Source organism: Coturnix japonica, chromosome 8 (genome assembly GCF_001577835.2).
Source record: "Coturnix japonica isolate 7356 chromosome 8, Coturnix japonica 2.1, whole genome shotgun sequence".
Lineage (NCBI taxonomy): Eukaryota > Metazoa > Chordata > Aves > Galliformes > Phasianidae > Coturnix > Coturnix japonica.
Genome location: NC_029523.1, coordinates 6,411,517 through 6,435,632, shown reverse-complemented (window position 1 = coordinate 6,435,632; position 24,116 = coordinate 6,411,517). Strand labels below are relative to the sequence as shown.

At 50.2% G+C, this 24,116-nt stretch overlaps 1 protein-coding gene across 3 annotated transcripts in view; it reads right to left on the bottom strand.

Annotated features, from left to right (window-relative positions):
- Window positions 1-1,722: 1,722 nt before the first annotated feature.
- The window catches only part of PBX1 (PBX homeobox 1), a 100,010-nt gene continuing 77,616 nt past the window's right edge, over window positions 1,723-24,116 (bottom strand). The window contains exons 3-9 of one of the 3 annotated variants that reach the window (XM_015869741.2): window positions 23,489-23,733; window positions 21,587-21,777; window positions 20,804-20,939; window positions 18,049-18,208; window positions 11,478-11,590; window positions 9,957-10,046; window positions 1,723-3,860 (exon numbers count right to left, since the gene is read on the bottom strand). In XM_015869741.2, coding sequence (XP_015725227.1) covers window positions 3,768-3,860; window positions 9,957-10,046; window positions 11,478-11,590; window positions 18,049-18,208; window positions 20,804-20,939; window positions 21,587-21,777; window positions 23,489-23,733 — 1,028 coding nt within the window. In that variant the 3' untranslated portion in view covers window positions 1,723-3,767. The remainder of the gene's footprint in view (window positions 3,861-9,956; window positions 10,047-11,477; window positions 11,591-18,048; window positions 18,209-20,803; window positions 20,940-21,586; window positions 21,778-23,488; window positions 23,734-24,116) is intronic. The other 2 variants (XM_015869739.2, XM_015869740.2) reach the window with 2 other exon arrangements.

Here is a 24,116-nt window from a genome sequence, read left to right as displayed (position 1 = left end):
TGGTTTTTTTGGGGGGATGAATGGGGAAAACCATCTTTGAAGAAGAGATTTCTTCTCCATGAGCCCCACCTGCAGCCATGCAATGCTGGGAGACACACGGGGGTGCTTTGGCTGCATCCTCTCCCTCATTTCTTATTCCTTCCCAGGGCTGTGTAGCTTGGTGGCACCTATAAGATCCATCCTAACCACTCAAGGTGTATGAAGGCAATGGGGGTTGGCACCTCTATTGCTTCCCATCCCTTATTCTTGGATTGAGTTCAGTCAAGTGGTGCATCCAAGATGAGCTCTGGAGCAGATGCATGGAGAGATGGTGAGGGAAGGATGTAGGGCAAAGAATAAGGGCACTGAAGCCCACAGCTGGAGTTTGGGGGAGAATTCATGGCTTCCTATCCCTTCTGTACAGCTCAGCGCTGCATGTGACCCTAAGGCATCAGAACTGCATGCTCAGAGCTGCATCCTTGCAGCCCACTGGGGCATCTACTCAAAGCGGTTGTCAAGAGGTCTTGGGCAGCCAAACAGGTGGGGAACTCATGGAGAAGAGAAGGACCCCCCCTAAAGAAAACAACACCTCCAGCACTTTTCACATCACCTGGATCCCAGCTCTGAAGCCAAAGGGAGGGGGAAAGCTGCAAGGCCATCGTCTCAGACAGGTCAAAAGAAAGTCATCATCATCAAAGACCCCCCCCCAAAAAAAATAACGCCAAAAAAAGGAATTTCTGGGTCTCAATGTTAAGAAACATAAAGTGTTAGAATGTACCTATTAATGCTCACTATTCCAACCAGCCTTTTTTTTTTTTGCTTTTTTTTTTTTTTTCTTAAAGTCTTACAAAATGAAATTTACCGTCACTTCTTTTAAACATCGCATAATAAGAAACGAGTGCTCACAACTCTACGTTTGTTTGCCCGGAACTAATTCACAAATGCGAGAAAACTGAAAAAAAAAAAAAAAAGGAAATAATAAAAAAAAAAAATTAAAAAAAAAAAAAAGGAAAAAACGAAAAGGGAGATGAATGTAGGTAGTCTGATGTTATAAACTATACAGGAATGAAGCGCTTGTTGCCACAGGAAGAGCAGGGATGGACCCCCCCCCCCCCCCCACCCCCTCCTGCTCCACTTTGCGTGCTAAGAGGGCCGTGTTTCATCCTTTTATTATAAACACTATTAAATTCAGACCTGCGTTTTTTGGTTCTGGGTTGTGGCTTTTTTTTTTCTTTTTTTTCTTTTTTAAATTTTTTTTGTGGTTTTTTGTGGGTTTTTTTTCTTCTTTTTCTCCTTTATCTGAATATACAAGAACATTCATTATCAAATGTTCATTTATCATCAATACTACAAAGAACGAGACACGAATCGCAAGAAACGATGGAAAATGTTAATAAAGCTGAAAGAATCCTCGAGTTTTTTGTGGTTTTCTTTTTTTTTCTTTTTTTTTTTCCCAAGTTTCTGCAGTTTTTTGTTTGTTGGTTGGTTTTGTGTGTGGAGGTTTTTTTTTGTTGTTTGCTTCATTTTGTTGTTTGTTTTTAGTGGGGTTTTCCTGTTGTTTTTTTCTTTTTGGTATCGAAGTCAGGGGTTTTTTTGTTGTTTTTTTTGTCTTTTTTTGTTTTTGTTTTTTCTGGGCAGAAAAAAAAATAATAAAAATTAAAAATAATTAAAATAACCACAACACTTTTTTTTTTGGGGGGGGGGGGCCGGGAGGGGGGTGTAATGAAAGGGGATGGGCAGAGAGGGGGTAAAACCACTTAAAAAATAGCACAGACATAAGGAGAATGACCGACGACGCGACCCAACCTTGAGGGTGCCAAGTACCATGGAGGAGGGAGAGCGGCGCTGTCCTCGGTGCTGTCCTCGCGTGGGACCAACTTGCTCCTGGCCCTGTGGATTTCATGCCCCGAAGCAAAGCACGGCAGAGGCAGCCCTACGCCTTGGGTGCTGTATGTGCTGCCCGCAGCCTGGCCCTCTCCGACTGTGGCGGCGTGGAGTCTCTCCTTTTGGGTTGAATCTTTCAAGATTTGGGGCATTCACTCCCTTTTGTAAGCTGTGGGAGGCGTGTTCGTCCCATCACCCATCCAGAAGCAACCATGGCATCGACATTTTGTTGATGTGGAGGTCACTGGCTGCACGCTTGGGAGGCCCTATGGAAAGCCACGTCCCCAGGGCCGCGCCCGAGGCACCACGAGCTGCTGGCACTGGGCTGTGGGGCCAGTGCTGCTGCTTCCAGCAGAGAGGGTGGAAATGTTTCTGGTAGAGCTTTAATGTGAAATGTTTGCTCTGCACCAGCCTGATTCCCAGCTCAAAGGAGCCAATACTGGTGGGGCAGAGTGAGAGCTGCGGACGTGAGCTGAGGTTGGGAGGCCTTAAGGTTTGTTAGGTTGTTGCCCCACGCTGCCGGACAGAGCAAAGTGCTGCCCACTACCCATGACATGAGGCAGCGGGTGCTACTGCAATTCCCTCCTGCTGCCCAGAATCCCGTTGCAGCAGGATGAAGTCCCATTTCCACCCATCACCAGCTGTTCCTAAAACAGATGGGAAAAGCTGGGCAGAAAACCCCACGGTATATCCCAGGGCTTCAGATGCCCCTTCTCTGAGTAACTCCAAGCCACAGTGGAAGCACAACCCCCAAAGGGATGTCCACTCGCCTTGCAGAGCTTCACCCTCAAGCAAAGCCATTGTACAACCCATTTCCAAAGGCACCCAGAGCGCATCTAGCCTGTGGGGTCCCATGAACCAGGCAACAGTTTGGGGATGCAGAGGGGGCCACCAACCCTTTCACCAAGAAACCCACGTTCTCCTTTCCCTCTGGTGGACCTGCAGGGGGAAGCACGAGCTAACACCACACAATGCTCTCTGCAGAACTATATCTGCTGCTGGCCTCCCTAGGTGAGAGAACCGCTCATGTTCCATCCATCATTACTTTATGCTTGATCACATAAAGCACCATGGCCATGCTCAGCACTTTGGTTACCAGCAGTGACCCACCTGCCTCTGCTTCCTGCCCTCTCCACCAGCACTGCAGAACAGTGACCGGGAGGGACTGTGGCAGGGGGCCACATCTCAGGGCCAATGCGTTTGGGAGCAGCGGCAGAGCAGGGCTGAGAGAAGGGCAAGCAATGCTGCCTGGGGGCTGGCAGTGGGTTGGTTGGTACCTCCATAAAGTAGTAGGGAGCCCCCAGCTCCAGCTCCTACGCACAGCAGGGTTGCAATGCCTGCCCTGCAGCCCACAGTGCACAGGGATGGCTCCTGGGGCACGGCATGGGTGCAATCAGTGTCCAGCAGCCGAGGTGAAGGTGCAGCAGGTCACAGGGCTGCCGAGGCCATTTCCTACGGAGAGGTAGCGAGTGAGGAACAGAGTGAGCGGGGCAGCTTGGTGGAGAAGGAGCGAGACCCGACCGAGGTTTGGTTTTGGCTCAGTGCGAGGCCATGCACTGCTTTTGGTTCGGTTGGCGTGGCGGTGGTTGGTTTTTGCTTTTCCTCCTTAAAATCCTTCTAGCTGTCAAAATATCCTTCAGTGGGGAGGTGGGGGGAGGGAGGTGTTGTGGCGGCGGCAAGGGGGGGAGAGCGGCTTCTACCCAGAAAAGAAAGGGAAGAGAGTATAAAGAAGTGTCCAGATTGGCTGAAAAAAGCATCCCGACGAAGAGAAGAGAAGAGAAGGAGTCTTCTTCTGTGTGCTGATTGGTTTCACCTCCAGTCTGACTGCTGCGGTGTTAGGAGAGGCCCCCTCCCCTCCTGCCCCGCCGGGGCTGGCTCAGCCAGGGATGCAATTTGCTGGGAGATCAGTTGGAGGTATCAGAGTGAACGCTGCCAGGGCCTTCTGTGGGGGAGGTCACCGACGATGGGGTAGTAGCGTCTTGCCAACCTCCATTAGCCTGTGGGGAGAGAGACAGGCAGACATCAGTCATGGCAGCACACAGCCCCACTGTAATGTCCCTGCCTACCCCAGGTCTCCACTTGGATAACGGAGTGGTGTTAGGGATGGAGGGTAAGAATCCCCCTCTCTGCCACCCCCACCTCATTATGGACACCCAAAGTACAAGAACAGCTCAGGATAGCACTAATGGAAACCAAAGTTTTGATGAATTTCAAGCCTTCATGGAAATTCTGCTCTTTAAACTAAGTATGGGTTTCTGCAGAAACCCTGAACTCTGATGGTTTTTAGCTCCACAAAAGGATCCTTCCTGATAGAAGAGGAAAATAGCAGACAACTAAACATCTTTGTTTTCTGAACTTGAAACCCCTTCCCAGAACTCCATCTGGACCCAAGTGCTATGGAAACGCAGAACAAGCGCTGTACATCAGCACACAATCGTCCTATGAGTGCAACGTATCCATGCCCCCTGGCTTCCTCAGGCTCAGTGGTTTGGACATCCAACCTGGAGCTCCCACTTACACCACATACACTGGTCCTGATGCTGCCCCAATGTCCTGCAGCACTGTCCTACCACAGCTGGCAGCAGAGAAGCCCACCCAGAGGTGCAGCTGAGCATCCTCCTCATCCAAGGGGTCACACAGCAAAGGCAGGCAACGTTTTCCTCCCAAAGCTAATGGGTGCATTCCCACGCAAAGCCCCAGATCTCCGCAGGGCAGAGCTGGCCGCAGGGCCCTGACTGCCAAGCACAACAGCTCACAGAAGCTGCTCTTCTCTGGCTGCCGACCCCTTTGGAGAGGAGCAGATGTTGCCCCCACCTCCCCTGCTCACTCTGACATTGATTCAGTGCTCGGCTAATTAATCCACCCCGACTCCTGCCTGTGCTGAGCCAGCAGCAGCAGCCATCCCGCTTTGGACATGCCCAGGCTGCTTTGCCTGCTCTGGCCATCTCTGTGCCTCCTGCTCTAGGGCATCCATCAAGACCCAACAGTCCCACAAGAGACCTTGTGGGAGGGGGGACACAGCAATGTTTGGGGGACATACGGTCTCACCCACAGGCCTGCATGTGGCCCACTGCGGCCCCACTGCACATCTTGCTTTCCAGGACATGGCACCCACCCTTCTCCACGTCTTGGTCCACTGCAAGAGGCAGCAATTACTGTAGATTATCAGCCCCACAATGACAGGCCGTGTAGAGAGAGACACAGAGCCAACTCCGCCGCCCAGAGACTGGCATATTCAAGTACACTTAGGACATTAATAGCAATTTACGTGCCATCAGTGAGAGAGAACCACAATAGCGGCGCTGGCAGCCTCTTATTACGAAGCCTGTTATTTGTTGGAGTTACAAGCTATAATCACAACAGAAACTTTCAAAACCCTTATCTTCCGTGACGCACCAAATCTATTTCAGAGCCGTAATTGCTATGTCACCGGAGAGTTTGCTGCTTAATGCACTCAGATGCCATTTAGTGTTTGCAGGGTCATTACAGCGAGCAGAAGGGGGGAGAGGCGGCGGGGGCCGCTCAGAGCAGGGCTCGGTCCCTATTGTGTTGCACTATTTTTAGAGGCTTTTTCATGCCTTGCCGAGGCTGAGAGGAGCGAGGGGGAGAACATCTTGCAGACAACGGCTGCGGTGCCTCCACATCCAGTGCTTCTCTCCCTGTCTCCCCAAAACGCTGGACAGCCCTTCTGGCCTCAAGACTGGGAGCCAGCCCTCACCTCTGGTAGAAAAGGTGGTTTTGTGCCCTGATCGTTGCCTCAGTCCCACCTAGTGGGAAAAGGAGATGCTGCTGGGGAGGAGCTGACCTCTGCTCCCATGGGTTTGGCCGTGAAGGTGCCCCACACATCACAACCTCCCCGTCCTCCAGCAAGACTAGTCCCAAATAACAGCCCAAGTGATGACAGGAGGGGGCCCTGTGAGGAGCCTTGCACATGGCTCTTGACTCCTGCAGGGGGGACATAGCTAAACACACACCAATGTTCTCCAGGACATCTCTTCAAATGTCACCTTCTGGTGCCAGAGCACTGCCGTGGCCTTGGTGGTTGTCCAAGCGTAGAGCCAGGGTGATGGATTGCTGAAGTAACTGGGTTTGGGGCTGGTTTCTGCAGGTCTCACAGCATTTTTCCTCCAGCAAGTCTGGCTGGCTCCCAGCCCGGCCTCCTGCATGGGGCTGATTTTCTGCCAGTTCTTCAAGGAGCTTGCAGCTTCACACAAAGCCTGTTGCCACATCCCACTGTACGTGGTCAAATCCTTGTCCTGCCAGCAATGGGCCAGGAAGTCAGGTCAGCCTCCCAACAAACCAGACACCAAGTCTGACAGAGGGGAACAGGCTTCAAAGAGTGGTGAGGAGCTGGCATTGCTGCCCAGAGCTGTGGGTGCCCCATCCCTGGAGGTGCCCAAGGGCATGTTGGATAAGGCCCTGGGCAGCCTGAGCCTGAGCTGCCAGGGGTCTCACACGAACAAGGAGGTCTCACCTCCTACAGCCATCATGGCCACTGAAGGTCCCTGTGGTCCTTGCTCCCAGCTGGCAGGTGTGGATGTACAACCACTGTGCTATGGAGCACCACCATCACAATGACAAACACTGCTCTGTGAATAGGCAGAACGGTGTTTTTAAATCAAAACTGCACACTGACTGACTTTAAAAATAGCCTCCCGTGTTAGACTTTTCCATGATTTATAAACTAGCCTGCTTGGTTTTCTTCATTAGAGGGTTAGGGATGGAGGGCAGAAAGGGGAGAAGGAAAGGAGGAGTTGGGTGTCCAGAAAGAAATTTCTGACAGGATTTTTCTTGAAGATGACTATAAACCATTAATTAATTAGCAGACTGATCAGAGTCGTTGCAGCAACCCAGTCTGCATTAACGGCGTGTTTACAGGCAGATCCACAGGAGCAAGCACAGAGCTCCCTGTGCACACAGCAAGGAGGACACATACAGGGACATCCCCTTCCCAGGTGTAGTCAATGAGGACTTGAGTCCAAGCCCAGCAAGGCCAAAAGAGACCTTGTGGGGATGCGCTGCCCAGCACCATCTCCACGTAGAGATGTGAAGCCGGCTGTTTTCGCTCTGCCTCAGCCATCGCTGCAGGTCACGGAGATCCAGTGGCAGGGACACGGCTGATCATCCTGCTAACGATGCACAGACAGTGCCGGGCGGGCTGTCAGCCGCTGCAACCAGCAAGACAGGCTCACAGAAGAACCACGGAGGAAATTGGGCTCTGGGTGTATTTCTGTCCTCAGCTGTCACGACGTGCACGCGTTTAAAAATTCATCTTCCACCAAGGAAGGCGAGCCCTGCGTGTTGTCTCCCCTGCCAAGCTTTACAGCGGTGGAGCTGGGCAACCTGCTGCTGCCTTCCCAGACCTGACGGGCTCCAGGGATGACTTAACCTCAGCCCCGTGCAGAGATCTTTGTGACAGGGCTCTTGACTCGGTTTCGGCTCATCTCCTTCCAGCAGCTCCCAGGGATGCTCGGGTTAAGCAGGGATCGCAGCTCTCTGCATTACTGGCAGCTTTCCTCTGCATCCCACTTCACTGTTGCAGCTTTAACAGGGTTGAGAAGAGGCAGGGAGAACGTGCCCACTGCTCTGGCTATGAGACAGCCCCTGCCTACACGGACCAACCTGGGACCTCACCCAGCACCAGCATGTCCCAGAAGGCAGCCAGGCTGCAGGGGTGGCAGATCACTCAGCTGGGAGCTGCCAAATGCTCTGGGATCCAGATGGATGGGAAGACATGCTATTACAAGCAAAGGGTCTGGGGAAAGAAAGGTAACCCAGAAGATGGTTCCTAAATCTTCTGCTCTCTTCTAGACTGGCTCCAGATGTTATATGGGGAAACACACTAACTAGATAAGGAGTCTCCCCCGAACTGGGTGGGCTGCTTACCCGCTTGCCTCCCTGACTGTTTATGACCTTCATCCTTCGCAAGCCTGGCCCTTCTAAGCAACTTTGGGTTCCTGTCCTCCTAGAAACGAGCCAACACCACGTGCCACTCATCTTGGGTCACCACTTGGGAAGCTGTCACCGTCAGCTCACCAACTCCCAGTGCTTCTCCCATTATGACCACCATTGGCTGCCAGAAATATGAGTCCATCCACTGATGTCCTACTTGGCTTTCAACTTTACTCTCCTTCTTTCTTCTCCCCTCTCCCCTCATCCCACTCCCTGCCTTGTAATCCCCATCAGCAACCCTCCCCCCCAAATTTTGGCTTAAACCAGCCCACTGTTATTTTCCAAGCCAACTGCAACCATAATCAGCTCAGCCTCTTTCCTTGGGGGTATTTTAATTTATACAAAAGTATCATCTCTTATCATGATCAGCCTCCGATTCATTTACTCTTCAAGTATTAAAAAGCCAGAAAGGGAATAAATTCAGCGCACAGAGAAGTTAATGTGGAACGATAGGCTCTTTCATGTGGCATTTCCAAGCACCGTTTTTGCAACGGGCTTATGTAATGAGACATAATTATCTGCACATGTTCAATTACATTACTTCACAAATCCTCCCTGGCTCTGTCTCGTGACGTCAAGCTGCCTGCTAAGCCCCGGCACCCAGCGGAGAGGGGAGCGCAGCCCCCATCCTGCAGCCCCTTTGTCTTCCACCCCTGGGGTCTCCCCACGTCAGCAATGGTCTTTCAGACACCAAGAGCCCCAAGTTGGTCATCAGGTGAAAGGTGTCAAATGGCAAAGCCCTCCTTGGAGGGCGAAGGGACTCAAAGGGAGATGTGGCAGGGTGAGGTGCCCCATGGTTGGCAGCTGAGGCCATGTTCTCCCGTCCCTGAATGAAAAGCAGAGGCAGGGAAGGGCTGGAGGCTGCGAGGAAGCTCTTTTAATGCCTCCTCATGTATCACATCTCCATCTCAGTGCCTCTGTTTCAAACTGACAGGAAGCCACTGACGCCGGCTGGCAGAGCTGAAGCTCCCTGGGCGTCCCTTGGCTGCCTCGCCGCAGGCGGCATTTTGCTGGAGCAGCCCATGCTGCTGTTGGCCCAAGCCCAAAGCCAAGGTTGGGCCTGACCCCCTCTCCCCAAAGACAATACTCTCTCAGTCTTCCTGTGAGCTACAAAGGCAGCAAAACACAACATGGCACCCATCACTTCCCTGTGCAGCCCAAGACTGCCCCACCTCAACCTTCATCCTCCTCTCCACCCAATGGGGTTGTGGAGCACACTGACCACAGGCCACAGCCATCTTCCTCCCCTCGCCAGCCCCACCGCCACCACCGCCACCACCACCCACTCTGCGAGCACAGCCTCCTTTTCCAGGCTGCCCTCTTCTCCCAGCTTGCTGTCACCGCTGCTGAGATGGTGGACGATTGATCTGAGAAATGAAGTTGGATTGCTGTCCCGAATCTACACTCGGTTCTCCTTGTGTGTGTCTGATCGATTTCACCCTGTACGACACAGCTTGTCGCTACGAATTTTCATGCTAGTCAGAACCCGCCAGCGCACCCAAGAACAAGGAGAAGATGCTCCAAAGCCCTCCCTCCCCCTCGCATCCTCCCCCAGTTCGGTTGGGCGAGGTTTCCTTGGGTTGCACTCGTATTTTTTTCCCCTTCTCATTCTATTTATGACCATTACCGCCGTCAACTCCATCATCGCCATGCTTTCAGCCCCCTCCCGCCCACCCAGCCCTGCTTCAGACGCTGGCCAGGGATGGGTTATTTTTAGGTGGCCGCTGAAGGATGCTGCCATCAGCCTCATCGGCGTGGAGCCATCTCTGGGCCAGGGTGCTCGTGGTGACATTCCCCACTGCGGTTACGCGAGGTGTCACCTGTTTAGCAGTTACTCTCAGCCGAACGCATGTGGCCGCAGGTGCCACGCGAACGCTGATCGGCTCTGACAGTCCTCGACGCCAGCTGCCTGCACAGAGCCTGCCCAGTCGCCACTTTTTTTGTGGGCAAAGCTCTGCCGTTGGCGTGACCGATACAGAAGCAATAAACTAGGTGACCGTAAAAGCAAAGACAAGTCCTACTAAGTGGCATTCTGAGCCCTATGGCTTTGAAATAATTGGTAGTGAGAGAACAAAAATGAAAGGGAGGGAAAAAAATAAAACAAGAACCCAAGCCTTTTTTTTTGTTGTTTTTTTTCTTACACTGATGCCCTGCGGACTATACATCTGACTTGCTGCGAGTCCGTCACTGTATCCTCCTGTCTGGCTGATAACATGGCGAAGGGTATCCACCTAAACAGACCAACGACAACAAAGACACAAATTAGAGTGAACGAAAGGTTAGTGGGAAAAGCCGCTTCAGTTCACGTTTGGCACGGTAAAACAAATAAACAGCAATAATGACAGCACTGATAAAGGTATGCATTAAAGAGGGGGTGGGGAAAAGAACTGTGGTTGCACTCATGGTGATAGCCAAGTTGGAGGAGCACTCCCTTGCCTCCCCTGGTGGCCTACCCCCGTCACACTCTTGGTGGCCCCAAGACCTTGGACACCAATAGCGGAGAGGGAGAACAGCGTGGCAAGTACAGGTTGGCACCTCCTGTGACCAGCTCCAGCATCGTGCCCAAGGACCCACAGTCCTACCCCTATCTCCTTCCACACTTTGAGCTCACATTAGTGGAAGGAGATCTCTGGAGATGGGTGAAGACAGCTTCTCCTTCCATTTTGGAGGGTCCTGAGAGAATATACCTACCATGGTAAGGCACCGTCAGCTCACCTCTGTGTGCCTCACTCCTCTCCCTCCACTGAGCCCAGCCCCAGCAGTGGTACAAACAGTGACGTGCATCCCTGTGTCCAGCACTGCGAGGGGAGTGACGTGGGCTTTAGAAAGCTCTCCTTGCCCACTGTGAACATATCAGAGTGGCTGTCATCTCTCAACACAGAGCCTTAGACACCAGAGAGAAGACTCATGGCATATCTGGACATCAGGTAGGAAGGGGAAGATTTGAGTGAGCTACCAGCTACTTTGAATTCTTTCTTCTTCAAGCATAGGTTGATGTTTCAGTAATGCTGCTCAAAGCTCTGTCTTGCTGCTGTGTACATGGGCAGTGTGAATGCCTGCACTTTGGGAATATGGGGAGACAATGAGGGGTGACTTTTAGTTTAAAAAAAAAAGTAAAAAAAACCCCAAAACCCTAGCTGTGTATTTGAACATTTCTCGCCTTGCAGCAGACACCTGGTTTGGCATCAAAGGAGTAAGTGGAAGCCATGTAAAACGAGACACCAGTCCAGACATCTGACCCCTTCCCTTGGAATAATAAAGCAAGCCGAACCTAGACCTCATTTGCTTTTGTTTGAGTTCTCCTGAATCTCCTTTCCTCCTGTTATGACTATCAAGCCAGAGCCAAATGCATTCACAAAGTGTGGGCAAGTCTCCTCAAGACCATGGTTGGTTTGGTTGGGTGTTCGGTTTTGGTTTCTTTTTGATTGATTTTTTGGGTGGTTGTTGCCTTTGCTTTTTTTTCTTTTTTTTTCTTTTTTTTGGGTTGGTTGTTTTTTTTGGTTTGCTTTACTTTTTTTTTTTTTTTTTTTTTTAAGTGTTGGTTGGTTCGTTTGTGCTGGTTGAGATTTGCTCTTTTCAGACGGGAGGGAGAAGTGCCAATACAATCAAAGGCTCCTCCAACACTAATGCATTCACTGGCAGTACATCGGATGGGTCCCTACCTGTGACTGCACGTTGGCTCCAACCTGGGCCCCTTGGTAAGAATCCCCATTCAGACTCTGCATGTTCATGAACATGTCCCCAGAATTTGGGAGGTTAAAAGAACCAGAAGAACCTGGAAAGGAAAGAGTGAGGCACCTGAATCACAGAAAGGAAAAAGATCCACCCCATGACTCTCAGCCAAGAGGAAGAAACAACATGCAAAGCAACCACAAACACAAAACACACAATCAGGTTAGTAGTATGAAGAACAGAGCAAGCAAAAAAAATCCAACAACAAAAAAGGATGCACTCTTGAGGTTATTCAAAGCCACATGTTGTTACAGCTCAATGCCAAGAACATTCTTCAACAGCTCCTCAGCTGGAGGAAAGATTCTTCATGCTCTGGACTGAGATAAACAAAACCCGGCCTGGAGGTCTTAGACAGCCCATTCTTTCACTTTATTTCAGGGCATCAAAATCCCTCAGGCAGCTTTGCAGATCTCAATTTTTGGAGATGTCTACCCGGTAGACTGCACTGGAGAACAGAATTACCCAAAGACGCCTTACTACCAAAAGCAGAAGCCACTTCAGCACAGCTAACCAGGCCCATGCTGCCGTTGTCTCTGAGAAGCTCAGCTCATAGTGGGTAAGTCTAGGCCATGCAGCCTTATGGGGCCCTTCTGCTGGGTGACCACATCCAAGCACCACCCCTTTCCATGCCCAGAGCTGCCTTGAGAGAGTGGTGCATGGTTTGTCTTCAGGACATCAGAATCCATCCCTGGGGTAAGCACAACGCACTAGGAGCGAAGGTTCACAAAAACATGAAGGCACCCAGGCCAGGCTCCCATTTACTGATCTTGTTGGCACCCTTCTTTCAGCACAGCAAGCTGTTAAGAGTATGTGGGCGTCCCAGCCCCATGGGGCCAGCTGCCCCAGAACAATGAGCTCTGTAAGCAAATCCCCACTGCATGCACCAGTCGCCAGCGTTATGTTAAAAAACAATAACGGCGAGGGCAACTGGGTGAGATAAGGAACAAAAAACAACAACCAAGAGATGATAAGGAAAAATAAAAAAAGGTCCCGCTTCCAGCTTTCAGATATCTGAGCATCTCCTCGACTACCGAACAGGAGAAACAAACCTATTGTGTAACTGGAAGGCAGGGGAGGAGGGAAGGAGGTTAAAAATAAATAAAAAGGTTTTATGGGATTATTTCAGAACTCATCGTGCAGATCAGCGCGTTAAGTGTGAGACAGCTCAACGTGCAAGGTTTGGTTATATACATGATGTTAGCCTTGGAAAGGAGAGACTTCAGGGGCCCAGGTCAGCTCTGCTTTCAGCTCCAACCCAAAATACGCTCTCATCATCTCCACTGCTGCTTCCAGCTTGGAAGATTGGCAACCACAGTCCTGGTGGAATTGCCCAACTATGACTCGTGCGTGTGCTCTGAGAAATGTCCAACAGTTTCCATCCCCTGCTGGGGAGGAGAGGGAAGAAATCCTCTGGGCAGTCCCCAGGCTCTGCCCTGGAGATGAGCCAGGAAGGATCCGGATGGGAGCCAACATCAAGAAGGCTCAGGGAGCAAGTCTGCAAGTAGGAGGTCTAAGTTCATAAAATCATAGCGTGGACTGGGTTGAAAAGTACCACAATAACCTCATTTCAGCCCCCCTGCTATGTGTAGGGCCACCAACCACCAGACCAGGCTGCCCAGAGCCACATCCAGCCTGGCCTTGAATGCCTGCAGGGATGGGGCATCCACAGCCTCCTTGGGCAACCTGTTCCAATGTGTCAGAGTTCATGTTCATGACGCCCTACTGCAAATCTTACTCTTTGCAAGTGACTCTTTTATCAGGGGTGCACATGGCGGAGCAACGCACCAATGCTGTGTGAAGAAAGCAGCACTAGGTGGCAGGGCTGCAGCCAGCACCTCCCTGCTCAGCCGGTACCCAGCTCCTGTCGCCTCCCCACCTCTCAGGTTCTAAAGGCAAAAGGCTATGGATGTCAATTGGCAGACTGAGGACATTCCCCACCGACACTGCTCAACCTGAAGCGTGAAGATGGTGAAGATGGACACTTTTCAAATACAAATAGCTGCTTCCTACTGGCTTTTCTGAATGATCACTTTGACTACCAGCATAAAGCCCAGAGCAGTGTGATGGCTTTTGTGCTCCTACAGCGGCTGAGAACCAAAGGATTTTGCAGTTAACCCTCACAAGAAGCAGAGAATATCCTGCAATTACTTTAAGGTGAGCAAAACCCTTTGAGATGACACAAGCAATCAGTGTCAGAGCTGGAAAGAGGACCTGGAAAGCCCTGAGCATCTGACAGGACTCCACCATCACTCTACCCCCAAGCAGAGCAACATTTCATTCCACCTTCCTCCCCTACCAAAACAAGATAATAATAATAATAACAACAACATATAAAAATACCATAAACGTATCTGGTCTTAATGGCAATTTAACAAACCTGCCCCTTAAAGTTGAGACTGGGAAGGAGGAAATAAAAATAAACAATCACAAACTCTAGTTCTGAAGAGCACCGGTGTCTTAGAAACCATGAGGAGCACTGGAGATGTCACTTACAAGATATACACTGCTATCGGCACAGGGTATTTTTACAATATATGTGCATATCTAAACAGTAAATATGTCTTGCTGCTGATGTGGATGCAAAGATAAATATGCGCATACCAATGGCCCGCATGTATGGATGCATTTGTATCAGAGCCATAATTGCAGAGAGCCCTTTGAGCTGCTACTCTGCTGTTTCAGCACTCTGCTGCCTATGTGCTAGCCATGTATGAAAATTACAATGGCCCAAAGCCTCAGAGACACAGCTATGAGGGACTGATGCACTGGGGTGGAAAAGGGGGGAAGGAAAAAGGCAAAGAGTCCTCAAAATGAAGACACTGGTATCCTTTGCAGAAACAAGTCATATCTGTCTGCTGGAGGAGGCTCCATCCTTAATCTGATCTGTCCCTCTGCAAGGCTCTGTTGGCAACACACCACAGTGGTCACAGTTTGACACAGAATTCCTTGAGAAGTGAAATGTAATAACCACCTTCGAGCTTGTGGACCCACAATGAAAGATCTCTGAACTTGGCATGTGTAAGGCCTTTGATGCTTGCATGCGCAGGAAAAAGAAAACAGAAAGAAACATTCATAGCAGTGTGAAACAATGGTCCATCTTCAGCATCCACACATCTTATCTAACTCAAATCTAATCACCATCATTCCTCAGAGGTGAACTCCCATCAGAACACCAGCTTCAGAAAACGTGGTGGCAATGCTTAAAAAGAAACATGCTTTGGCACTCGGATCTTGTTATTGGGTGAAAGCCTACATCAAAGCAACGCCAACAATGAGATCTCTTCTACTTCTCATATTTATCTGCTGCTTAGTCCTACCACCTACCACCAATGAGACAAATCCAGGACCTTGAACCACTGAAATCAACTCTGGCTGTGTACATGAGATTCCTAATTAAAGTCAATGTCAGAAGTCAACCTATATGCACCAAAAATGCTTAATTTAATGTAACTTTTCCTTGTTGTTTCTACCACGGCCAAATATAAGGGAAGAAGATGATGGACCATGAAGCAGCTCAGATGGACAAAGTCCCTTAATCTACACAAAGTCTAAAAGCAAACATAAGCCTGGGCTGGTCCCACAGGACACCTGCTGTTCTTTTTCACTTGCCAAGCAACACTGAAGACAGTGAGACCATGACAATGGGGGAAGGCAGAGAAGATACAGCCATCAGCCTGATGAAGATTTTGATAAAACAGAAGGATAATCAGGTAATAAAAACGTAAGTTCAAAAAACCAAAAAGTTCTGGATAATTTTGGCAGCTCTGCATGGAAGATTTCACTGGATATCATCACCTATGTGCAATCCTCCAGGACTCTGGTTGGCAAAAGGGTCAGTCCTCATAAAACAGCTCTCGTTTGCCACATGGTTTTTTGTGCTGAGATTGTCCATACAATCAAAGTGAGGATGGGGAGTTGTTAGCCCAAATGAGCCAGACATCTCAGCTTATTTGAACATCTGGCTGATAAAACCCAACTGCGTGTATTCAGGATGAAAAGGTGTTTGACATTCAGGCCTGGGTGACTGAGGGTGGGGGACCCTGTGCTGAAGGTGCCAGATGGCCAGCCAGATGCAGCCCTTGCCCTTGTCAATGTGTGGCCAATCTCTTTGACTGACTGTAGCCATTCACTGAGCTCCAGTAACATGGCTGTCAATGTAGAGAACAGATGGGTCCGTGCAACCACAGCAGAAATGAATTTAGCTCCTGTCCCAGGTCCCAACACATCCAGTTCCACCTCCTCTTCCAACATCATGGCCCTCCAGGGACTACACTGCTGGTTGCCTCCTTCTCATGACCTGTCCTCTGTCTGCTCCCCTTCTTTCCATTTGCCCTGTCATGTATTCAAACCAGAATACCCTACAGATTGCCAGTGAATCTAGTCTTTGTTCAGGCTCCCTCCTCAACAAAGTCCCTGCCAATGATCTGTAAACAGGAAAAAGACCTTTAATGATATTAAAGGAGAGGTATCATCCACCTCAGTCCTTCGCCTCTTCATGCACTTCCACATTCCTCCCAGGGCAACGCAGCACACCTGGATGGCTCACAACCCTTGGTGCCACCCTCCCAGTCTCTGACAGGTACTTCATCCCAAGAATGCACAGGTGTGCTTTTGGCTGTCAGCACCTACAGCACAACAGTATAGGCATGCCTGGCTGAGCAGGGGAAATCTCAACCTGGGGTGCCACTGCTGGAGATCAAGTCCCAAGGTCCTTTCAGCTGTCTTCTCAAGAGAGGATATAAGGACATCCAATCCCACTGTCTCTGCAAGCTTTCCTAGAGACTGGGCTGTAGGGTCTCCCTGCTCTGCCACTGCTGCAGCATACAAGGAGAATGGTCAGCTCAGAAACACTTTGCTTCCAACACAGCAAGGACCTTCAAGGTGCAGGAGCTTGTGTGCATCAACAAGCTGCTTTAGCACTGCCTCAGCATGGGAAAAGGGGTTGGTGTTCCCGGGGAGTGGACAAGGGAGCAAGAAAGAGGACCCAGGAGCTCATTCTTACATGTTAATAACAAGGCTGTTTGTTCTTCCTTGAAAGCACAGTGTAATCCAGGGAATATCTCAACTGTTTACTGCAGGGTACCGGCCAATCTATCACTGAAACAGCCATGTTACTGCCTGTGGGGACGTCAAAGAAACAGACTCACGATGGAGCACTATTTAACAGGGCAGGCACAGGGGAAATGCCTATATCCACAAGCCACTTCCAAACCTATTTGGGTCATCTGAAGCTCCTCTCCTGCCCTTCCACACCTTTGGTTCTGACTCCAGTTGAAAAAGGCAGAACAGGAGGAGAGCTGTGCCTCGTGGGCCCAAGCTGTGTATGCAGGGCAGCATGGAATCAGCAGGTAACCAACCTCCCAGCACATACAGCTCTGCTTTCTGTCCTCTAGGCTTTCCTACAGCCGGGCCTCAGCCATTTGAGCAGGTAGTAAGGATGACATTTTTCAAACTGTATTTAAATCTTCTGCAGTTACAGCAATGGAAGGAAAAGGGAAAAAATAGAAAACACACTGTTGGTTTTCCCTTTGTCTGGGTAAGTGCGTGGCACCCACAAAATTGCCTTTTTTTTTGTTCCTTTTCATCAGGTCTCAGTTTTCCATCACTCCTGGGAGCTGGGCATAACCAGAACAGAGCATGGCAACCACAGCCTGGCATCATTTTGGAGTCAGCCACTACAGATTAAGTGAGGATCGTTCTCTAGCAGAGGAGTTGAAATCCAGGCAAAGTGCGCTGTGCCTTTGACCCTCAAAACAAACAGATGGAAACCACAGCAAATGGGCAAGAAAAGGGGGAAAGGGAACAAAGTGACCCACAGGTCTCCTGGGATCATCCTGACACAAAGGGAAAATAAAATTCACACAGAGCACACTCTTGCAGGTGATGTACACGTCATCATGTACGCAATCGAAGGTAACCACAACAGAAAGAAAAGCAATAGACAGAAATCTGCCCCAAACAACCCCCAAACGGCATGAGTTCAGACATCCCAGAAACGTTGGGCTTTATTAATGAGGGCCACTCACGCTTTCTGCCCTCAGTGAAATGGAACAATTGGAACAAGGATTTTGTTCTCCTTTTTTACGCCCCCCCCCCNCCCCCCCCCTTTTTTTCCCCTCTTCCCAGAGTTAACAATTCCAGCCTTTTTTTGTTGTTGTTTTTCTGGTCATTTTTCTGCTTTTGTTTCTGTGCATAGAACCCAACACATCGCCGTTCACTCACACAGTCTGATCACATTGCTTTTCAAATAAGACCAGAACAGAGAAGGGGAACCAAGTAAAAAGCTTAAACAAATCCCCCCACACCTCCCAAAACAACCCCAAGAACCAAACCCATCTCTCTTTTTCCTTTTCAAGACCACACAAGTGAGCCAACCAAAACCACAAAATAAAAACCGGAATAACCCAAAGGAGAAAACGAGAGAGACATTAGAGGGATGGGGGAAAAACAAACAGAAAACCAAACATCAACAACCCAAAAATAAATTAAAACAAAACTAACCAGCTGAATTGGGAGTTGAGGGTGAGTTAGCCTGGCTTCCATGGGCTGACACATTGGTAGCCGTGACAGCCGTTTTGGCAGCATAAAGATTGGCTTCTTCCTGGAACTTCCCGATGTTCTTCTTGTACCTGATTCTCTTATTTCCAAACCAGTTTGATACCTAGAATGAGTTTAAGAAAAGACAAAGGCGTTAACGTTTCTGCTCTAGAAAGAGCACCTGGGTGACGAAAAGGGATTAGTTTAAGTTAAACAGTGCACTGTAACTGTTTTCTTTCCCCATCCATTCAGCCATGGGAGGGAGCACCTTCTACCTACAGCAATCCCTTGAATTACAGTGGGGATACCTGAGAACAGGGGGATGTGTGGGTCCATCTGGTGCCTTCAGGGCAGGGCTGTGTGCCTGTCCCCTATGTGTAGGGGATTGCTCTAAGGCCTAACTTCAGTCCCAGGGCACAAGCATGTCCTTTGGAGGTGGCTGAAAATGATGGGCTGGATGTAAAGGCAGAGAGAAGCAGTGCAGCTGTGCTACTGCCAGTCCTGGAGAGAGCTGCCTGCAGGAATGTAACATGACAGCAAAAAGCCCCAAGGAGAGGTGTGAGCAGGTGATCCTTAAAGCCCAGCGAGGTGACAATCTGGGCTCAGTGCTATGCAGGCCTCAAAGAACAGTCACTTGGCCATCCTGCCTGGTGTCTGGACAAACATCCCAAAGTTTGCATGTACAGCACAGCAATAGGAAGCTCTGAGTACGAGAAATGGGGCTGCAGTAGCCTGCCAGGGCTGCACCTCCAGGGAAAAGGTTAGGGAAACTCCAGAACCATCATACACCCAGCGCTCCCCAAATCCCAGTCAGTGCCTTGCTGACATGATCTTTTCACTGCTGCAGCCAACAACTTCAGAGATGTAGGGAAGATTCAGCCTAGGGTCTGGGATGCAGCTCCCAGCTTCTTTTTCAGCAACACAGAGAACTGGGGGGATGTCTTCCTGTGTGCAGGTATCTAAGCAGAGACTTGCCGTCACTCCTGACCTTGTTTTAGGAAGCTCAACAGGATGATGGAGACGGGCAAAGGCCATAAGATGCTGTAATTCTCCAACAGAAGTTCTTCCTGGGGTTGACCAGAGCTGGGGCTCAGAACAGATCAGCCTTTTCGATGAGACTCAAAGGATGTTCTCTGCCTGCTGCTGAGCAGCTCATAAGTGCCCCTTCCCTCAAACAGCGCCCTGGTGCCAAGTCAGAGAGGATAAGACTGGATGTTCATTCTGGGAAGCTCACCATTTTTTCCTCATCTTATGGAAATTGTTTTGACTTGAGCTGGAGAGCTCACAGACAGCTCAGCAGCTTCTATAGAGAAGCAGCTTCATCCACCAATTTACCTGGTACTGAATTGCACCTACTGCTGCTGCATAGGAGGAAAAGGAAAATGTAACATGCAGAGACTCTAGGGAGGCAAAAAGCAATAACTCAGATCAGCACCCAAGCCAGATCTGGGACTGAATACTCAATGGCACTGGGAGCAGGCACAGGTTGTTAAGAGCTCCATTCCACCTCTCAGTCCAGCTTTCTCATTAATGGCAGTGTGCTCCATCTCCAGCTTCCCACTTAGCTCATAAGCACAGTATTTCTCCCGGGCATTTTCTCTCCACCAGGGAGAAGTTGTAAGTGTGAACAGATGAATTAAAAGTGAGAGGGGAAGCATCAGGACAGCTGCAGTTTTACTTGAGCCAATATGTCCTGTCTCCTGCAGGTAACTCTGGACAGAATCAATGCTTGGATCTTCTGGCACAGGGGATGCAGTCAGAGTGGCACAGCAGGCATTCAGCACAGTGACGACTCCTACCCTCGGATGCTGCTGCTCCTGCTGAAGGCAGACATGCTCTCACAAGGACACCAGATGCTGCCGCTGTCTTCAGTTTACTCAAGTGATGAGCAGGCATGTGCCTTGGGGCTGGAAGGAGGCCCAAGACGAGGAGTGCAACAGGAGCCTGGAGGGAGCGCTAAGCTCACACGAGGATAAGACTACCAGAGGCAACATTCCGGCCCTCAGTCACGAGGCTTGCTCCAAAAAGTGAGAAAACAAAGGGCAGGCCTGAGTAATGTACAGCCAAACACTTCAAGGACCGACGATGCTCCTCAAAAATCCCTGTAGCAGTTCATAACTAAAGACTCCAGGAAGTACACGGCTGCTTCACATACACAGAAATAACTCAGTCTGTCTTTACTGACCAACCTTTCTCTGAGGAATAAGCAAATAAGGGAAAAATGACCCTGAGAAAGCCCACTCTCCTCAAGCACTAACTCTAACCATTGGCCTGTTTGACCCAACCCCTTCCCACCAGGACCTTGTTCCTTCTGCCTCAACAGGCAAACTCTGCTCAACTCCTCCTACTGCCTTCAAAAATCACTTGCCCTGAAGAACAGTCTTTCAGCTCAAACGAGCTCTTGTTACAAACCAGTACTGATTCCCTGAGGAGAAAACTGCCTCCATGCATTGTGCTGAATTACTTCTGTGCTGCTGACACCTTGATTGCACACACAGTCACACACATTACGTCTTCATCCCATCTAAGCCCTCTCCCAAATTCACCCACGGTAAGTCTGCTGTCTACCCTCCAACTCACCAGTCTACTCTGATCCCATTTAGTAATTAAATGCTCAACAGTGGGACATAAGTAACTAGACTGAGGTCTAAGTGCCCTTCAAGGCGTTTGGTTTCCCTTGAGCAGCAGCTGTCTCTGCTGTATTTCTGGGCTCTCTCACCTGTGAGACTGTGATGCCGCATTTCTTGGCTAGCTCTTCTTTGGCTTCCTCACTGGGGTAAGGGTTGCTGAGATGGGAATAGAAATACTCATTCAGGATTTCCGTAGCCTGCTTGTTGAAGTTTCTTCTCTTCCGCCTTATAGAGAAGAAAGGAAAAGCAGAAGAAAAAGGAATCAGTACCAGAGTTCCAGAAACAGGAACATAACTTTCACAGAATTATTTGTTCAACCATCTACCCATCCTCACCATGCCCACTAACCATCAGAGCCATATCTGCACGGTTCATGACTACAGGGACAGTACTACAGTACTACAGCGATTCCACCACTTCCCTGGGCAGCCTATGCCAGTGCATCACTGCACTTTCTAAGAGGAAATTTCAATGCTCTGACCTTCCCTACTTGCCTCCCATCTTCCCCAGCTCCTGGGAGCACAGGGTGCAGCGGACTCATGGCCAGGAATCCCCATCTGCACTTTGCTGGGGCCTCCTCTCTCAGCACCTTCCAAAGCAAGTCATGTCTCTTAACGCCAGCACCCAGATCCTGCACCTGGGAAGGTGACCCCCAACACCTGGCTGTGCTAGCACAAGATGTCAGTGCTGCTCTGCACTGCTCTGTGCTGAGAAAGCACCCACAGATAAGACCTTGGGAAAGTCTGTTCCTTTCATAGCTGGATACTGTCAGCTATTTCTTCCCAAGTTAGGGCTGCCTAGCCTCCCTATCCCTGAGGACCAAACAAGGCTGCTCAGTGGGTGTGGAGAAAGGTCTGGGAATGTGAACTCACCGTGCGTCCAGAAATCGGGAGCGCAAGATCATGACGGCTTCACACGTGCTTTGCTTCAGCTGCATCTGGATGGAGCTGAATTTTCGATGAATGATGCCCACCATCCTTTCAATCTCCTTAGGAGAAATGGGACGTGTCCGGCTCTGTTCTCTGAGCAGGTTCATCACGTGGGTGGTGAATTCGTTGCATGCCTGGGATGGCAAGAAAAGCAAAAGAAACCCCAGGATCGGAAGGTCATTCGATGGTGTCAAGGAGAGCACAGGAGCAGACAGCTAAAGAAGGAGATGCAGGCAGTAGCCTCAGTTGTTAAGGTTTGTTAGGGTAGATTCACAAAGGAGTGCTGCCTCTCAAGGGGACATGGATTCCTCTCACTGGAGGAGAAAATCCCAATGTACACAGAGCAAAAGGCTGGAGTCAGCTGTATGTTCTCACATCCCATAGATGGGAGCTGGAGCAACTGAAGCTCTAGGACCTGTCAGGATGTCCCAGCCCTTATACTTCTGGATAGGGCTGGAGGAGCTACAGATGAATCAGAGGACCGCAAACCTTTCAACCAGCACATCTTCCCCAGGATCAGCCTATGGGCAGGTGATGAACCCTACAGCCAACAGCCCTGACCTGCCTGGGCTGTGGGGTTGGGTATGAGAGCTCTGAGCCCAGTGACTCTTTGCTCCCAGACAGCTGAGCAATTTCAGCTTGTCTCCTCTTAGCGTGAAATAAGAGCATTAAAGGAAAATTGCAGGAGAGTGCTGTGCTGTCACAGCGACAGCCAGACACGGTGTGAAGCCAGACAGAGCTAGAAAGAGGGGGTACAGAGGTCAGGAGAGCCATTCCAACCCCTGGTTTTGCAGGGCGGTGGTTCTTGCTCTGCCTCCTGCAGCTGTAAAAATGTAGCCCAGCACATTTGATCCCAAAGCATCTTGGTGGTAAAAATGACACTGGAATGGGTTGTGAGAAGGAACAAGCCAGAGGGAAGGCGCTGGGAGGGCTCTGCCCTTCCCACTGCTCTCACTGGGCTGGGATGCCAAAGGACATGGGGTCCCTCTCCCTCTGCAGCCTGAAGGATGAGCTGCGACGTGCCTTGTGCCCCAGCCACGTGAGTCGGCCACACTGCCCTGGGGCAGCAGCAGCAGCGGCTGAGGACAGCCACAAAGGTCAGCCCACGCCATGCACCCCCTCACTGCCAGCCCTCCTCGCCCCATGGCACAGTGCCTGTAACGCTGAGGCCATGCTCTGCTTCTCCACCCAAAAGGAGGGATGCTTGGGGTACAAACCACACTCATCACAAGAGCGAGTGGTGCAGCCTGGAAAAAAGCTTTGCAAAACATCTGGAAGTGTTTGAAAGAAAGCGATTCGGAGCTTTGGCTTGCAAAGCTTCTCATGCAATTGTCAGTGTTACTAATAGCTGCATTCATGACCCAAATAGTTTGTCTTCTTTTTTTTTGTTTTTAAAGAATCATTTGCCACAAGAAAAAAGGCACATTTTCTTTTTTTTTTTTCTTTTTTTTTTTCCCCTTCTGGAAAATGAACTTTCCAAGCAGAAGTAATACACAAGAGAGATTCTGATTCAAGCTTAAGGGTCCTTGGAAAACTGCCTGCAATGAGGCCACTGCCTCAAAGAGGAGTCCCCTTCAACAGTGCTAATTTTTAGCCAAATGCAAAGGGAGAAGCAGGAAAACTGAAGAGGGAACACATGCTGAGCCTATTCTCATTGCACACCCCAGCGCAAAACAAGAGCTGTCCTAGTGCTAAGAAGACACATTTCCACTGTTGTACAAAGCAACAGCTTGCGCTGCCCGCGCTCTGCTAACAATAGATGTCAGTAGTGGTCCAAGGCTGTTTGCCTGGCGTGGGCAGCAGCACCGTGCTGCTCGCATCCCATGCCATGAATGAGCCTGTTACCTGCTCGTACTTCTCCAGCTCCGTGTGGTAGATCTGCCGGATCTGGGACAGCTTGGCTCTGTAGTCGGAGTGCTCCACTGAGTTGTCGGATCCGGCTCCTCCCGATGCAGCAGCGGCAGCGGCGGCAGCAGCAGAGCCCCCTCCTTTCTCAGGGCCCGCGACACCCTCGGCCAGCAGCATGTTGTCTAACCGCATCAGCTGCGGGTCCGTGGGCTCCTCTTCCTGCGCTCCCCGGATGCTCAGCACTGCGGGGACACAAAGGGAAGGAAGAGATGTCCAGTGTGCAGGTATGGAGGGTCAGTGCACGGTGACCCATGTGGCACAGCCCTAAGCTGCGAGATACCCCCGGCTTCTGCAATTTCTCTCTCCCATTCCTGCTCCTTTCCCTCTAGAAATAGGGCAGAAGCAGCAGGAGCCTCCCATCAGAAGTAACCCAGAAAGCTGCATTTTGCTGCAAACACACAGCAAAGCTGCTCGCTCGCAGCCTGCAGCATTTCCCATCGCATCTGCACCGACGTGATGCTCTCACAGAACCAAAGAATCATAGAATCACTAAGGCTGTAATAGACCTCTAAGATATCTAGTCCAACCATGCACCCATGACCACCGTGCCCACTAAACCACATCC